Source organism: Papaver somniferum, chromosome 1 (assembly GCF_003573695.1).
Source record: "Papaver somniferum cultivar HN1 chromosome 1, ASM357369v1, whole genome shotgun sequence".
Lineage (NCBI taxonomy): Eukaryota > Viridiplantae > Streptophyta > Magnoliopsida > Ranunculales > Papaveraceae > Papaver > Papaver somniferum.
This window is the reverse complement of record NC_039358.1, coordinates 27,856,960-27,874,827: the sequence shown is the minus strand read 5'-3', so window position 1 is coordinate 27,874,827 and position 17,868 is coordinate 27,856,960. Positions and strand designations below refer to the sequence as shown.

At 37.1% G+C, this 17,868-nt stretch overlaps 2 protein-coding genes across 6 annotated transcripts; both read left to right on the top strand.

Annotated features, from left to right (window-relative positions):
- The first annotated feature begins 9,096 nt into the window (after nt 1–9,096).
- LOC113281731 lies at nt 9,097–13,085 on the top strand. 5 transcript variants are annotated; one of them, XM_026530573.1, is made up of 7 exons: nt 9,097–9,234; nt 9,335–9,452; nt 9,604–9,719; nt 10,180–10,386; nt 10,614–10,750; nt 10,998–11,227; nt 12,649–13,085. In XM_026530573.1, exons 1-6 carry the CDS (start codon nt 9,218–9,220, stop codon nt 11,177–11,179), a joined length of 777 nt encoding a protein of 258 aa, XP_026386358.1. In that variant the 5' UTR covers nt 9,097–9,217; the 3' UTR covers nt 11,180–11,227; nt 12,649–13,085. The 5 variants fall into 5 exon arrangements, with proteins under 5 accessions (XP_026386358.1, XP_026386352.1, XP_026386345.1 ...); XM_026530567.1 differs by having other exon boundaries at nt 12,568–13,085; XM_026530560.1 differs by having other exon boundaries at nt 12,380–13,085.
- A 1,407-nt stretch (nt 13,086–14,492) lies between these two features.
- Nucleotides 14,493–16,124, top strand: LOC113281724 (acyl-CoA 5-desaturase AL21-like). Its single transcript, XM_026530540.1, has 5 exons — nt 14,493–14,820; nt 14,933–15,073; nt 15,339–15,479; nt 15,591–15,883; nt 15,970–16,124. The coding sequence occupies exons 1-5, from the start codon at nt 14,506–14,508 to the stop codon at nt 16,019–16,021; spliced, it is 942 nt and encodes a 313-aa protein (XP_026386325.1). The 5' UTR covers nt 14,493–14,505; the 3' UTR covers nt 16,022–16,124.
- Nucleotides 16,125–17,868: the final 1,744 nt, after the last annotated feature.

The window sequence follows — 17,868 nt, the reverse complement described above, 5'->3', positions numbered from 1 at the left end:
TGTCAAATCTAGTATTTGCGAAATTCTGAGTAAGTATTTTGGTTCTGACAGAGCTGCTTCGCAAACAGCTTTGGAAAAAGAGTGTAATGCTCTTCGTCTCGAAAATCAAAAGCTTCAGAATGTTTTGCTGGATCGCGACAATCTTCGCAAGAAGAATGATGAACTGATAGGTATGATTTCCTTATCCGTGTCTTTAATTTGCCTTTCTAATGATTTTATCCTTCCCATATTTAATTATCCTTCAAATCCCTCTTTCGCATGTTAAGCCTTAAACCAGAAACGAATAATGGAGAGATATCAATTTGAATCTGCTGTTGAAGAAGCCCGTGTTGATAAAGAAATTTTGATGGATCAATATAACCAATTAGATAATCTCTATTCATATTCTCTTGATCATATAAATAATCTTACCAATGAAAATACCCAATTAGTTCAGGGGAAATATTTATTAAGTAATGGAGTATCTCGTCTTTCTTATTCTTTAACTAAAGCTAATTTAGGGATGAAAACTTTATCAGATGAGAATAAAACCTTATCTCAAGAGAAGCGAATTTGTTTAAACAGGATGGCAATATTTTCGCAACAACTTAGCATTCTTCAGAAAGTATGTGATGACCAAGAGCAATCTCTTCGCTCTTTGAGAAATGAACTTAAAGAAGTAACAAAGTCATCTATCGTTGAAAGAGATACACTCATTCAAGGTAGAATAGCTTTAAGCGTAAAGGCGAATCAACTTAAAGAACAATATTCCAAATTATAAGAATCTTATTCTTCTCTTGCGAAGAAAAATGCCTTTCTTATTTCTAAAGAGAAAAATCTTCAGTCTCGACTTAAAGGTTTAGTTGGAGATAAATTTGATGACGCAATGGACCGTTGGGAGAATAGTTGTCTGACCTTGATTCAACACCTTATTTCGCAAAAAGAAGGTAGTCATAATAGTTTGACTTCCTTAACTATCTTTTCTTTGTCATATCTTTTTGAGTTCTTCATCTTATTGAAATTTTGTATTCTACCTTTCGCAGAGTCTGAGAAGAATCTTCATTCCTCCATTTCTGTTTTGGAGGATAAATATGCCAAAATTCACAAAGAAAATGCATTGCTCGTCTCTGCCCTTACTGGTTCTCGCGACCGAGCAGAAAGAAGACTTGATTATCTTGCTTATTTTAAGGATATTCAAGATAGGAATCATCAGAGAGCACTTCTTCGTCAAGTTCATCTCCGGGATGAAGTCCTTGTAAATGATATTTTATTATCTAAATCTATTCCTCCTACATAAATCGTACCTTTGGAAGTAGATGATGATGAAGTTCCTCGTCCTGCTGATAGTGATTATGATTATGAAAGTGGTGCAGAGGACAATCTCTTGGAAGATGAAGAAGAAATTCCTTCTAAGGAATCATCTGCTGGTGTTAATCAAAATGAGAATGAAAAATAAATCTCTCCTTAAGAAGTAATTGCTGGCGATAATCAAGGTGTTAGTCAAGGCGAAGATCAGAACCGAAATAAAGGAGAGGCTTGCGATAATGAGAACATTGGCGAAGAACGTCTATTATCTCTTTCTACTGGAATTAATACTGAAGCTTGAGCTTCTTATCTAGTATTATCTTCTTGAATTGTCTTATCTTTATTACTTTTTGCGAATAATATTCTTCAACCAACTTTGGAATCAATTTTCCCTTTTATTATTTTGCTGGCGAGAAAGATAATGCTTCTTGTTTATTGATTCCCATACTTGCCTCTCATTATCTTTCTTGCGTATAATAAATGTTAGTTTCTGTTATGAATACTTATAAATATTTTGTTTTGTCATGTGGTCTTATTTTGCCTTCCTACTTAAAGGTCTTATTATGCCACCTCTTGTCATTACGACAAAATCTCAGGACGTCCTTGCACTTTCATGCAAAAACCCATTGATCTTGCCTTAACTTTTTCTTTTGTATTGTGGCCTCTTCAGGAATGTTGCGACTATATGACAGGCCTAAATATTCTTGCGAAAATAAAGCCCCATGACATTGCCGTCGTGCGACGAAATCGCAGGACGTCTTCGCACTTTCATGCAAAAATCCATTGATCTCGTCTTATCTTTTTCTTTTGTATTATTGCCTCTTCAGGATTGTTGCACAGATATGACAAGCCTTAATACTCTTGCGAATAAAAAGCCTCATGACATTTGCGTCTTAAGACACTTATCAGCTCCCTAATGGAGGGTGCCGCCCTTATCTCCCCCATGGTTGCCCCTTCAAGGAGGCGTACTTCTACCATACAAGGTTAGCTCCTCCCATCCAGTCTTAACAACAACCAGTTGTTTTCACAGCCTCTTATCCCTTTTATCTATAGGGCTTATGGTTACGAGATTGCACCCTAAGTGGGGTTTTCTTCAGGTCGAGTGCAGTATAAGCCAAGACTTGTCAAGAATGGAAAGGTACACTTCAAACGCCCCTGGCACTCTTGACTCAACCGTGTACCTCGACGCCTTGATCAGATCTGCACTCCTTGGGAGAGTCCTTATTACCTTAGTCGCCCAACCCAAGTCATATGCTTAAGCTGAGAATCCAAGGTGCCTCTCCCGGATGGGCTTTATTGACCCCAAATATCCATGACTCAGGTTCCGGTGGCGGTGTAGCCTTTCCCTGAGCCATGCAACAGGTACCCCCTAATATGACGTACTTTAGGTCTTACATTTGCCTCTTGCGAAATTTTATTCGCGAACTAGGGTGTACACCATAAAGGTTCGCCCCTTTCTTTTATGTCATTGTTCTGTGATTATCTGTGCGAAAATTTCGCACATCATGATCTTGTTTTGATATGAATAATCTTGCAATTATTCTTTCTGAATCCATAACTTCTCAAAGCTTCTTACTGATAATATATTTTTAAGTACAACCTGTTCCATGGTCTGTCAAGTCTATGACCAACATCTTTACCTTCTGGATCCATTAATCTATAAGCTCTTGTTCCAACTATCTCCTTAATGATGTAAGGTCCATCCCATTTTTTCGCAAATTTTCCACCATTTTCTCGCTGATATATTGGTGTCTCTCGCAGAACTAAATCTCCTGGTTGGAATTCGCGTACTTTGACACGTTTATTATATTCTCAGGCTAATCTTCGCTGATAATTCTCCATATGTTGTAAAGATTGTTCTCTTCTTTCTTCTAATTCATCAAGTTTGTTTAAGATCAAACCCGCACTAAGATTTTTCTCCCAAGCTTCTCTTTTTGTTGTCGGAATAACAACTTCTGTTGGTAACACCGCTTCAACTCCGTATGTTAAACAAAAAGGTGACATTCCATTAGCTTCTCTTCTAGTTGTATTATAAGCCCATACTGCATTATGTACTTGTTCGCACCATGCTCTGTGATGCCCTTCCAATTTCTTCTTTAATATATCTGCGATTGTTTTGTTTGTTGCTTCTACCTGTCCATTAGCTTGTGGATACAAAGGAGTAGACTTTCCACATTTTATTTTAAATGCACTGAGTAACATTTCTATGTTCTGTCCTTCAAACTGTTTCCCATTATCAGATACCAATTGCGCAGGAATTCCGAGTCTGCAAATGATATTTTCAAATATTAATGTAAAGATATCTTTGTCGCGAATATGCTGTACTGCCTTCACTTCTTTCCATTTTGTGAAATAATTTGTTGCGACTATTAAGTATCTTCTTTGTCCAGAACCTGGTAAAAATGGCCCCACAATATCTAAGCCCCACTTTCCGAAAGGCCATACACTGGTTGAAGATGACAATGGTGCTCCAGGTGCATGTATTTTCTTTCCATGCCGCTGACAATCTTCGCAACGTCTTGATAGTTGTTTTGCATATTCATGCATGTATGACCAGTAATAGCCTTGCATTTTTGCTCTATGTGCCAAAGATCATCCCCCGCTATGATTGCCAGCATCCCCACTATGTAACATTTTTAGCACTTTTTCTCCTTCCTCTCATGTCAAGCATCTGAGTGATGGTCCATTAAAGGATTTTCGGTATAGCAACCCATCTCTTAATTCATAATTCGTTGCTCGACTTTTTAACTTGTGTGTTTCCAATCTATTTCTTGGTGTTTCTCCTTTCGCCAAATATGCATGAAGTTCCGTTCTCCAATCTGCGATATTGTTTATTTGTTCTTCTTCTTCATTATCTATTATCATCACATCCACTTCTTCTTCTTCTTTATTGATTGATGGTGACAGAAGTGTTTGTATTTTTATGCATCTCGTAGTTGGATCTGTCATCATGCTTGAGATGAAAGCAAAAGTGTCTGCGAGTCTGTTATCTTTCTTTGAAATGTGCCTCCATTTTATTTTTGGGATTTTCGCTGACAATTCTTCAACGAGGTTCTTGTATTTCTTCAAGGATGGTTCATTTGTAGTATACTCTCCCTTTATTTGGTGAATAAATAGCTGCGAATCACTAGTGATCCTGGCATTTTCTAGTTTCATTTCTATTGCGAATTTTAAGGCATGTATCACAGCTTCATATTCCGTTTCGTTATTAGTGGATGCGAATTCCAATATGAATGAAAAAGCTATCTTTATTCCTTCTGGCGAAATTAAAACAGTTCCAACTCCATTGCCTTCTCCATTTGATGATCTATCTACCAATATCTCCCATCTATTTGGTTCTGTTAATAAATATTTTGGATCTCCGTGTTCTTCTTCTATATCCATCATTTCTTTTACCGCTTCGTCTTCTTCTAAAGGATATTCTGCCAAGAAATCTGCAACAACTTGTGATTTTGGTGAAGACAAAATTTCATATTTAATATCAAAGTGGCCTACTTGTGCATTCCATCTCTCCACTCTTCCTGATCTTTTAGAATTCTTCATCACTGATTCAATTGGTACTTTTGTTAATACCTTTATCTTGTGCACTTGAAAATATATGCGGAGCTTAAATGATGCATAAACTAATGCTAAGATCAACTTCTCAATCTTTGAGTAATTCTTCTCGGCAGTATTAAAAGTTTTGCATGTAATAAATGGGTTTCTCTACTCCTGCTTCTACTCGCAATAACACAACACTTAATGCATGCGACGTCGTCGCGAGATAGATCAATAAATCTTCTCCTGATTCTGCTTTTTGTAAAATAGTTGTATTCATAAGATGTTCTTTGATCCCTTGAAAAGCCTTTTCGCATTCTTCAGTCCATTTGAATTTCGCACCCTTCTTGAGTATATCGAAAAAATATTTGCATTTGTCTGATGATCGCGAAATGAATCTCCCCAGCGAAGCTAGAAGCCCATTCAACTTCTGTACATCTTTTATTGTTGCTGGTGTTGGCATGTCACGAACTGCTTGCACCTTTTCTGGATCAACCTGTATTCCTTCCTTTGATACAATGTAGCCTAAAAATTTTCCCGATGCAACTCCAATAGTACACTTCTCAGGATTCAGTTTAATGTTATACCACCGCATTTGTTCAAAAATCTCCCTCAGGTCCTGTACATGGTCTTTAGCTTCTTTACTCTTTACTAACATGTCATCCACGTATACCTCTAATGTTTTGTGTATCCATTTTGCAAACACCTTCTCTACCATTCTTTGGTATGTCGCTCTCGCATTTCGCAAACCAAATGGCATTTTCGTGTAACAATATAAACCTCTAGGGGCGAAAAAAGCAGTATGTTCTTGATCTTCTTCAGCGAGAGGGATTTGGTTATACCCTTTGTACCCATCTAAAGACGATACCCTATCATTTCCCGCTGTGGATTCCACCATTTGAGGAATATCTGGTAACGGAAAACTATCTTTGGGTCAAGCTTTGTTTAAATCAGTGAAATCTATGCAAATCCCGATTCCTTTGTTTTTCTTTGGGACAATGACCATATTCGCTATCCATTCGGGGTATTTAGTTTCTCTTATGATTCCCGCATCAAGCATTTTATGTAGTTCTTCTTCTATTTGGGAATGGTAAGTTGTTGCAATTTTTCTTATTCTTTGTTTAAATGGTCTCACATTTTTGTTAATCTCCAACTTGTGGCATGCAATTGATGGATCTATTCCCGGTATCTCATCCATGCTTCCTGCGAAAACGTCTTTATATTCTCGCAAAAGGTTAATAGTTCTTTCTTCTTCTTCTACATCCATCTTGGTTACAATTCTCAATATTAGTGGTTCTTCTATAGTCCCAACGTTTATTTCTTTTGTTGGTTCTGCGGCAGTGTAACTGGGCTTGGGTTCTCCCATTGGTGTTGGTTCTTTTATTGTTTTCACAGGTCCTTCTCCTTCTTCAGAAATTTCGCTGGGTATTCCCTTGCCTTCTTTTGCCCTTATCATATATACTCTAAATTCTTCTTCTTTCTTTGCTTCCTTTGCCAACTTTCTGCGAAATTGTTTCCTTTTTGCTTGTCCTTCATAATGCTTTACTTCAATTTGATGACATAATTTCGCATTGTCAATATCTCCTCTGATTTATCATATTCCAATTGGTGTGGGGAATTTAATACATTGATGCAACGGTGATACTACAACATTTATTGCATGTATCCATGGTCTTCCTAGCAACATATTATATGGCGATTCCATATCAACAACGCATAGTGTTACATGTGTTTCGATCTCTCCTAGTGGAATTCATACCACTATTTCTCCTTTAGGTTTTGTTTTGGATTTTCCAAAGCCATGAACAAAATATGTTGAATTGGACATTTCTTCGTCTTTAAATCCCATTCCCCTGAATGCATGATAGAATATTATATCCACTAAACTTCCTGTATCGATTAAAGTTCTGTTCAGTATCCATTCTCCCGTGGATTTTGTTGTTGTCTCCTTCTCTTTTCGTGTAATAGGCACTGTAATAACCAATGGAGATGTGTGGTTCAAATTTTCTTTTGGTATTTCTGCCGCCATGAATGTGATTTTTTGTTTTTCTCAATCTTTCAAGGGTGATGTCTTTTCTACCGCCATAACCTTCCTTCCTTCAAAATTTCGTTTATGTATTATTCCTTTGATGTTTTCATGGAATTCATTAACCATTGTTTTTGTTATCATATTACACTCCAATCTTTTGTTATCTTCATTGACTCTAATCATTTTTCTTTTAACTGGTCCACTGATTTATTTAATCACTTTCTTGATTTGAACAATCTCAACAACAATATTTAACTTTCAATCTTCAGCCTCTCCCTGTTTCTAGCGCCATTATGTAGTTGCAGGAAATCCTACACTACACCCCTCATATGATTTCATTAATACTCAACTCATTTTTAGATTTTCAATCTTAATTTTATTGATGAATCTTTGAATATTCTTACAAGAAAAGATAAAAGAATCAAGAATAACTCCTGCTCTAGACTTTCTCTCTCCTATTTACTTGTTTCTTACCCAAAAAAGATCTCTCTCTTTCCTCACAATTGAACGACTATTTATAAGGAAATACATAGTGGATGACAGCTAATCTGTCCTTTATTTTCGGATATGTCTTGCGGCATTCTCGCAACCTTACAAATGTTAATCTCGCAACCTCTCTAATTTTCGCAGGATCATCACATCTTTCTCATGATTGTAGCTGACGTCGTTTATTATATCGTTTTTGAAATTGTTCTGCGACGCTGTTGTGTTGTGTTGTTGATAACTTCACTGAAATATTATTGCTGCGAGATTCTGATCCTACAGTTTGGGCGGGACCAACCCCGCACCCACAACTGGCGGGTTCGGATTAAAAATCCACGGGTTTAACGGGTACGGGCGGGTTCGGATAAGTTGCGCGGGTCTTGTGCAGCTCTAACCAGAATAGACTTTTAAAGAAACTTTAGTGGTTTAGTTGGTTTTTATTAATCATCTCAACCGTCCGTGGAGGTTAAAATCTACGTCTATGACACATTATACATAGTTGTCCACGCAAGCCTGTCCCCCGATCCGTCCTCATAAATAAAAACCAAACATTAGCAGGTTTATAACTAATATTTTTGAGGATATGTGCTATTATAAAGCTATGCCTTCCTATTTAAAATAAATATATCCTGCGACTAATAAAACCACCACGTACTACTTGGAAAACAAATCGTCGAAAATGAAAATTAAGACCAGTAGATTATAAGGTATGCCCCATCCGGAGATCCAATTTCAGTTTAGTATTTCGGGATGTCCTCACTTTCAGTAGGTATATACATCTTTGTACTCACTGATGGACCTACAGTTGGGCTAACCGGGCTTTAGCCCGGGTAGCCGTCACATCCCAAAAACCTAAAAAAGTGAAATGCTATGCTCGACCAAGGCTATTAGCCGGACCGGAAAAAGAATTAAGACTTTTTGGATCCGTCCCTGTTTGTACTAGAAGCATATCCCAAATTATTATCTTCAAATTCGATATCAACGAGATGAAAGTCTGATGAACAGTTTTGAATGAGAGAAAGAAGTGAGGAATCCTCTTTTCGACTCTGACTCTTCCATTCCGGTCGTTGTTTTTCTTTCTGTTACTTGGAAAGTAGCTGCTTCATCTTCGACCACTCGAACTTTCGTCTTTAAATGGTCAAAGACTGAAAATAAAAGTGCTAAGGGACCAAAATTGCTAATGGGGATGCCAGATTAAGTAGGGGTGTAACAAAATTAAGATAAGACAAAATAATTTTTTATATAGGACAAAACAAGTTTTCCCTTGACTTGGTACACTCCCAATAGATCCGGCACCCCATTAGCAGCCTTGCTAAGGGACCCTCACTCGAAAGTATATTTTCATAGAATTTTAAAATTGGGCACTATCACCAATTCATTACTAGGGCTGCACAACGGGTAGGGTGGGTAGGATATGGTCTATACCCGCCACCCTACCCGTTTACTGGCGGTTAAGAAAATCTTTACCCGCCACCCTACCCGCCAAATAATGGATAGGGTAGGATACGATTAAAAAACTGGCGGGTAGGGTAGGGTTGGCGGGTATAGGTAGGGTATGTGCACTCCTAGGTAGGGTGGGTAGGATATGGCCTATACCCGCCACCCTACCCGTTTACTGGCGGTTAAGAAAATCTTTACCCGCCACCCTACCCGCCAAATAGTGGATAGGGTAGGATACGGTTAAAAAACTGGCGGGTAGGGTAGGGTTGGCGGATATGGGTAGGGTATGTGCACCCCTATTCATTACCCTCTAATCCGTGATTGAGATTTTGCTGATATTGGTTTTTTGGGGATTTTGTTAGAGCTGAGAAAGTATTTGAGGGGAAATTATATCTGGGACTTCGAATTCCTGATCATGATACTGGTTCTAGACAAAACATTGATATGGTTGTCACCAAAGAGTAAGTTGCATGTAGAAGTTAGGTTTTGAATTCTCCAATTTTTTGTTCTAAATTGTTGTTCCGTAAGTTAACTGGAGTGAATTTGTTTATTGTTTAACAGGAAAGTAGTGGTGATCCATGTTAAGAACTTTTCTGGGCATGTAAAGATTGATTCAGATGGTAGTTGGATTTGTGCTGGAGGAGAAAAACAACCAAAATTAGAGAATCATCCAAATCCTGTATGTGTTTTATAAATTAACCAAAACTAGGAAATGTTTGTATCAAAATGTGTATGGATTTTCTTGGTAAGGGATTGAAGGTTCTAAATGTGCTATTGATGTTTAAGTGGATCTGTTTGCTGTGTTGTTTCTATGATTGTTCGATTTTAAGGTGGTGGAGGCTAAAAGGCAAGTTGAAGTACTTGAATCATACTTTGAACAAAGAGGAGTTGAACTGCCAAATGGATATGTAACTTGTAGAGTTGTACTTTCAAACCCCAGCTGCAGGTTTGTTCGCTGTGTCTTTCCGTATTTTAGAGCTTTCGGTACTGGATAGCGCTTCCAGTGTATTTGAATTCCACTTTCAAATATCTTGATAGTTTCTTGTTTTCATTAGTTAGTTGAAATTCAAGGGTGTAGGTGTAAATCTGCAATTCACAGTTTAACGTCCAACTGCTTGCCTAAGCTACAAAGTAATTGGAAAAGACATTAGACAGGGGAAGAAAATTGATGATAATGAGAATTAGAACTTAAGAGAAATGAGTTTCCCTCATCCTTTTAATACTTGAAAATACAATGTAACGATATTAAAGTCTAATTAGCTTGCAGATATCATAATTGATGCCAATTTAAGTTTATTTCCTGTTTTTCTTTGTTTTCAGTAATAACCTTGCTGGATTTCGAGTTGATATGTTTTCTCGTTTTGCATTTTTTAATGCTTTACTGTATTTCTATATCAATGTGCTAGGGCTCTTCCTTTCATTGATTTCCCACCAGAGGTTGTTCCGTTTGATCAGTTGATAACGCCTCAGCCAGAAACAAAAGATGTGTTTACTGGTTGGAATTCTCGGATTAAGGAGGCATTTCGTGGAGGAAAGAAAGAAGATCTAGATAGGATCAATCGGTTCAATCAACAGCTGCATTTTGTTCTAAGCACAGCTCCGATGTGGGATAAGTTTGGTTACTTTCTATTGCTTGCTTTTCATTTTTGTGATTGCATTTATGCCTGAAGAAATTATCTGGTGTTAAGACACTTGTAAGAGTCACATTGTTCCCGTAAAGTTGATTTACCTGGAAAGACAATGATCCATTTCTTATCAGATTTCCACATTTTAACAATAGTTTCGTTCCTAGGGCTAGAACGTTTGGCATGAGAAATGAATTTCTTTGTCATTTGTACAGGTTTGAGCTGGAGGGAAATAAACATCTTCTTGGAGAATTCCTTAGATTTGAAGGGAAGGATGTATGGGCTTTGAGACAGATTAAGAGATCCAAAGTTAGTCGATTGGTTATCCAAAAGTCAGCGATGTTTGGCTTCGGTATCTTCTAATAACTATCACTTGCATGCATTTTCATTTTAAAACAAATAATTCCAAACTGATTTTGCTTCTAAATCCAATCTTATAGTTAGAACTTTGATATAAGCACTCCTAAATTTAGGAATATCCACTTGTCACTTTATCTGAGTGCCAACTGTTCAAAATGATGTCATCAGAAATGGTAAACATGTGAAGTTATTGAAGCTTGAAGATTTGTTATTCTAATGGGGTAATTTATGAAATGTAGGTTGTTCAGAGTTCCAAGTGCTGTACTCAGCCCGAGATTATCGAAGTCAGGGGGCTTCAGGTTCTAAATGGAAGGAAGTAACGGTGAAATCAAGTATAGAAGTACTTTTTCAACAACAGAATTCTACTAAAGTTCGCAAGTTCAAACTTTCTTCAATCACTTCTATGTCACTGTCTGCATGAAAAATGTATTTCCAGTTGACAGATACATACGGTACAGAGCATTGTAAGGTAAATCTTACCGTGTATTTTTCATTCATCTTTTGAATTACAGTGTTCTATGTATATATTTGGTTTTCGTCACACTGAAGCTCAAGTTATGTTGATTGCATAATCTTCTGCGCATCATATGAGTATGTTCTCTCTCTCTCTCTCTCTCTCTCATTTGTTATGGTGTTAAAAAATAAAAATTAAACATAGACAGTGCACGGTTCATCCTTTCATGATAGGTATAGTATCAACACTTCACCATATTTGATTTGATGGGACCGTAACAGTGATACCAATGATACTGTCTGAAACTGATCAATATTGACTGAAACTGAAGTTGTCTAATTTTGATTTGTCCGTCCTTCATTGTATTGAATTTGCACACAATAGATGTTTAAATGCACTTTCATGCATAATAGACTAGGGCCTATGGGTGTACGACCAAATCCGTATGTTGACCATCTTTTAAACTTTGAGGTTGTTTTAGCCAATCGTTTCCGCTCACTTTGAAGTGTTGGTTTCTTACTGGTATGAAGCTTTTCACGTGGGTTTTTTGCTGGACAAGTCATTGGAATTTGACGGGAAATAACTCCCCAAGATTATTTCCCAAAATATAGTTCAAGGTGGAAATGATTCTTCAATTTCAAAGATATTTTACCAGGATGTCAACTAGATAGAACATGTATTGTTTTTTGCTGATATTTTTTCTTTGTCCATTCCAAAATCCTAATGTATCCCAAATGGTCCTGCATAAACGTATGTATTCATATTTAGTTGTAGAAATATTATGGAAAGCCACCATCATTATTACTGTTGCTTTATGTTGCCTGTTCGAGGCATGGACTTCACTGAAATGTTGATTAGAAAGTTAGAAACAACATTATGCAAAATGACAATTGTTAGAATTCTGTTGCCTGACATTTATTTCAGTAGCTTTCGTTCCCATCCATGATGCTTGGCTGGAATCCCTAATGCCATTGCCTGACATTTATTTCAGTAACTTAGTTGGTGGATTAGGCACCGTGTATATCCTACAGATACCATTGAACCAGAACCAATTCCCATTGCAAACATGTTTGTAGTCTACTAGAACAACTTCTCATGGAAGATTTAACATAGATTACTATAAAATTAGAATTGACAAGCTTATTTGCATACTTCTCTTCTGGTCAGGACTATATTTGTTTTCCTGGTTCATGTACCTACGCTCCGGATATGATAATCTTAGGGAGGTCTGTAGTGCTTATGGCTGCTAGCTTTTCCTAAATCATGGTTTATCACAAGATATGATGGTTTGTCATAAGATCGGTTAGCATTTGGTTCCTTACTTTCCACTTGCAACATGAGGGTTTGCTGCGCAGGATTATACTTTGCCTAGGCGGCTATTCTGCTTTACATAGGCGGTTTATACAGTCCATGCGACATGAAGGTTTGTTGCGTAGGTAAGGTGGCGTATATACATCTACAGGGGATTCTTGAATTACTTTGGAGAAGCAAGATCTGCTCCAGTTCTCTTTAGCTGTACGTCCCGTCCCTGCTCTTGCATCCTTGTTGGCTCCGTGTCTGTTGGTTTTGCTCCTGTCTTTGTTGTGCCGCCGGGACTTTTAGTGCTTGCAGTCCTGTTCTGCTCCGAATATTCTGCCATTTTGTTCCCCAATCTGGATTTCGTTCGCTGGTTTCTTAAGGTCATTGTTCTTCCTTAGTCGTCCCCAGGAGTAGCCTGCATCTCATGGAGATCTCACAAATCTACTCTCTTGATACGACCAGTCTATACTATAAACTATAAAGAACTGTAAAGTTGTTTGGGGTCTCAGTAATTCTGGATTCATGGTTGCGTCTAATTTGGTGTTTATCTGGAAAGATTCTTTTTTATAAAAAATTTTTGACCAAAATTATGTTCTCTTGAACCGTACATTTTAATCTTAATGGTAGGTTCCACGTGAATGGACAACTACCAAAAAAAAGAAAAACCTTGAAACAGTGTTTTACTTTTAATGTCTCACAATCTTTTCACTTTTTATTTGATATCCTAAAATCTTGAAAAAGTGTAAGTAGGGATTAAATCACCTCCGAATTCTCACAAAGTTAAAAAACAAAAGGGATAATTTACGTCACGTCCGCTGCAAAGATTGGTAATTTACATTACCTCCCCTACAAAATTTAAATTAACAAAACCTTCTCTCGTCAATAATTCCGTTTATCCCACTGCAAAGATTGGTAATTTGCATTACCTCCCCTACAAAATTTAAATTAACAAAACCTTCTCTCGTCAATAATTCCGTTTATCCCAAGTTAGCTGGCTCAACACTAAATTATACGTGGTTTTTATTTTTTTCGAGTAATTTGCGTTACCTCCCCTGTAAAGATTGGTAATTTGCATTACATTCGCTATAAAAAACCACGTGTAAGTTTGTGCTGAGACAGCTAACTTGGAATAAACGGAATTATTGAGGAGAGGAGATTTTACTAATTTTATTTTTATAGGGGAGGTAATGCAAATTATCAATCTTTACGGGGGAGGTAACACAGATTACCAAAATAAAAAACCATACATAGTTGTTGCATCTCTGGTATATCGAAACTAAACTCATCGAACCATGAAGTTCACTGCTCTTGATGTGCCTTGTGTTGATATCCAAACCTGGTATATTTCATATTTTCATATATGCTGTGAAAGGTGAGCAAGGCGCTCGCCTAGGCGCAAAGGGTCACCTCTCCAATAAAGTGCCCAAGGCGCAATAAGCGTGAGCCGCTAGTACACTACCTTTAACTATTCCTTCCGTCCCATTTTAAAAGTTCTTTTTAAGTAAAAACGTACCAATTCTTTTTCATATATATATATTTTTTTTGATAAAACTTATGTTTTAAAAAAAAACGCTTCATGATTATTGAGAACGAACTAAAAAGACTTGAGTTCAAAACTCATTGGGAATAGGGGTGATTATAGTGGGAAAGTCATTGGGAAATTGTAACAAAGACTTGAGTTCAAAACTCGTCGGCATATAACGAAATCCTACCGAACAATCAACAACCAAAAAAAACAACAAAAAACAAAAAAAAACCCTAGATGTACGATTTGGACGACGATAACTATCAAAGCTGGTGTCATTTAGCTGTCAAAGAAATTCATGAGATATTTGGATAACATAGACAGCAATGGGAGAAGGTTAGCTAACGATGGGAGAAGGTTAGCTAACGATGAGAGAAGGTTAGTTAAAAATGCGTCTCAAAACAATTGTATAAATAGGGGTAGCCGGAGTAACTACAAAGTACGTAAACGAGAGAACACATATCAAAATATGGCTATGCAGGTAACTGATTATGGTGTGGCACAACCGCAAGGTACAGAAAATGAGCTGACGCCTCTGATAAGAGGACTGGATTATTTCTGGGATGCCACAAACCTGGGGATACTAATTCTGGAACATATATGTGTACTAGCTGCTCCATTCTATTTTACTTGGAGTGCATTTTGGGTTTTTGTGATATTGAGTATCCTAACAGGACCCATAGGGGTTAGTCTTAGTTACCATAGAAACCTTTCACACAAAAGTTTGAAGCTCACAAAATCACTTGAATATTTGTTTGCTTATTTCGGACTTCATGCAGCACAGGTTGGTTACATTCATAATGCACCTATATTCCTCTTTGGTACCCAAATTTTCTTGTTGCGGGTATGTTTATTTGCTTACTGTAATTCTGCTGTTGTTGAACTTGGTCATTCAGGGAGACCCTATATTTTGGGTAAGCATTCATCGGTATCACCATCAGTTTGTAGATTCCGTTAAAGACCCACACAGCCCGGTTGAAGGATTCTGGTTTAGCCACATAATTTGGACTTTTCGAAACACCTATATATGGGAAAAGGTTTTGTTCTCTGTTTACTCATAACGGTTTATTATTTATTTATTTATCAGTACTTCATTTATCAAAAGTAAACCAAAGCCATGCATAACCCATGACTGAAAGACTCCTAAATTCCTAATGGTGTATGAGTTTGGGGGAAGTATGTACTTTGGAAATCAGCATTTATTCAGTACTCTACATCGTACTCTATGGCGTCCCTGTCTCTCTAAGCACAGCGCAATGCACGTATGCCCCATGATGATAATATTCTCATCATGTTTTGTAGTGTGGAAATCGTAACAATGTAATGGATTTACAAAAGCAAGCTTACTACAGGTTTCTTCAGAAGACAATGTCGCTTCATATAGTTGGACTAGGACTGTTGTTGTACATTGCAGGAGGATTGCCCCACCTTATTTATGGAATGGTAAGTACATACCTAGGAAAAATCCGGTAATCCGTATTTTGGATCATAGCCAAATTTTCATCAGCATATATATAGTCGAGCAGATTGACAACTTTGTTCTAATATTTTTAGGGTGTTAGAATGGCATATGTACACCATTCCTTTTTCTTCATCAATTCAGTATGCCATATATGGGGTAAAAGGCCGTACAACTCCAAAGATTTATCCAAGAACAATTGGGTGGTGAACCTAATCAACTTAAGTGGAGAAGGTTGGCACAACAATCATCACGCCTTTGAGTTCTCCGCTCGGGTAGGGCTCGAATGGTGGCAGCTCGACCTTCCTTGGTACATTATAAAGCTACTAGAGAGCCTTGGGTTAGCAACAGACGTCAAAGTCCCTTCCGAGATTCAGAAACTAAAAATGTCTGTTAAAAATCAATAATGAATTTCATCCAGCGCTATTATCAAGTAGTAATAATATGCTTAATTTTTTTGTTTTGTTTTTGTAGTACTACCAGATGTATTTTAATAAATGACTTGGTTTGGCTTTTCAACCTCTAGCAAAAGAAGGAAGAGCTCAGGGGACCAAGACTCACTCACCATCGTGTATTTCCTATTCTGTGTTTAATAATAAGCTTAATCCATGCGTTTATTCATAACCCAACATAAAAGCATCAATGAAATGCGCAATCAATAAAAGAAACCAGGAAGTCCATAGACCGCCGAGCATGGCCTTATTGGAAAAGATCATTCCAATGCGCTTCAACCGAATGCGCAATCAATTCAATAAACCGCCCAAGATGGGAAATTTTAAAAAAAGAAAAAATAATAATCACGACAATGAATCCTTTTAGAGAGATCTTGCCAACGGGGTTTTAAATTATTTTTACCTGTCGAACAAATTTTGCACCCACCTGGACATGTACTATTGTCCAAGACGTGCAGAAAACAATAAAATACCCATAAACATGTATTTAAATTAGTATCACTAGATGGTCAAGAAAAATTATGCGGGATAGATTTCTCGAACGTGTCAATCGGATACCGGACGAAGAAGATATTATCAGATTAATGAGAAGGGCAAAAAAATCATTTTTGTATCTAAACCGCCTGGCTGCCCTTATCATTTATCTGGGTGCCTTTATCATTTATCTGGGTGCCTTTATCAACCCAGATCGAGCAGATAAGCTCATTCTTTCTTTCTTCTTCTCTTTCTTCTCTTTTCTTTCTTCTTCTTCTTCTATGTTTCTCGCAGAGATTTAGCCTCTTCTGTTCGAGATTTTCTTGTAAACCTTGTTATCTTGAATCCTTGATGAACTGAGGGAAGAGATGTTATTACTGAAGTTGAGTTAGTTTTGGAAAAGCAGAGATTTGGGTAAGTTAATTTAGGGTTTTGTGTTTATTGATTGTTCTTTATGAATCGTTTCGTTTTGATCATTTATAGAGTGGGTTTGTGTTTAATTGAAGTTTAAATGATTCTATAGGGTTTAATTTCAGTTTCTCAATTAATTGAATTAGATGTTAGGACTTCTCAGAGGATTGAATTAGATGTTAGGACTTCTCAGAGGATTGAATTAGAGTTCAGTATGAGTGATGATTAAGATTAATATGATAGTGATTGAAGTTGATGTTTTAATTAGGGTTTTGCTGAGAAGAAGAGTTATGTGCATGATGTTAGGGTTTGAGTTTGAGATAATAGAAATTGAGAATTGAGATGAATTTGATAGAGATGTGTGAAGCTGGGATTGCTGGTGGTGTTTGGTTATTGAATACATGACTTGGTGGTGGTCTGGTTCAAATTTAAATAACATGGAAATTTCAAATGATGCTGAGGATGGTGGTGATATCACTGAAGTGTTAATTGTTGTGACTGAAGAATGATGGTGTTCTACAAGGTGAACTGAGGAATGGTGGTGTCATTACAATAAGAGTTGTAATTCAGTTACTTATCATGCATAAGGAAGAGCTGATATGGATTTGCAATTGGAGGAGTGGATGTTTGTGTTGTTACTTATGCTGAGTTGGTTTAAATTGTAGTAATGATGATGTGGTGGAGATATGCTGATGTGTAATATCTGGAATTGAGAATGGTAGCAACTCTTGGTTGATGATGTGATGAAGATGAGGTTTAATTCAGTCAGTGGAGGTTCAGGTTGTAGATATTGCAGGTGTGATGGTGCTGGTTGTTTGGTTGCGCTGAATTGAAGTGTAGCTGCAGCTAAATGTAACTTTGCAGGAATTTGATACAACTTAGAGCTGAACTCTAACTGGTGGTGCTGAACTGAGATTGAGTTAAGTATAGAATGAAGCTATGATGTACTTTAGATTAGAAGTGAACTACAAGGGGTTAATGGTGAATGCTATAAAGAACTGGTAGCGATGGATCTGGAGAATTATTAAACTTGTAA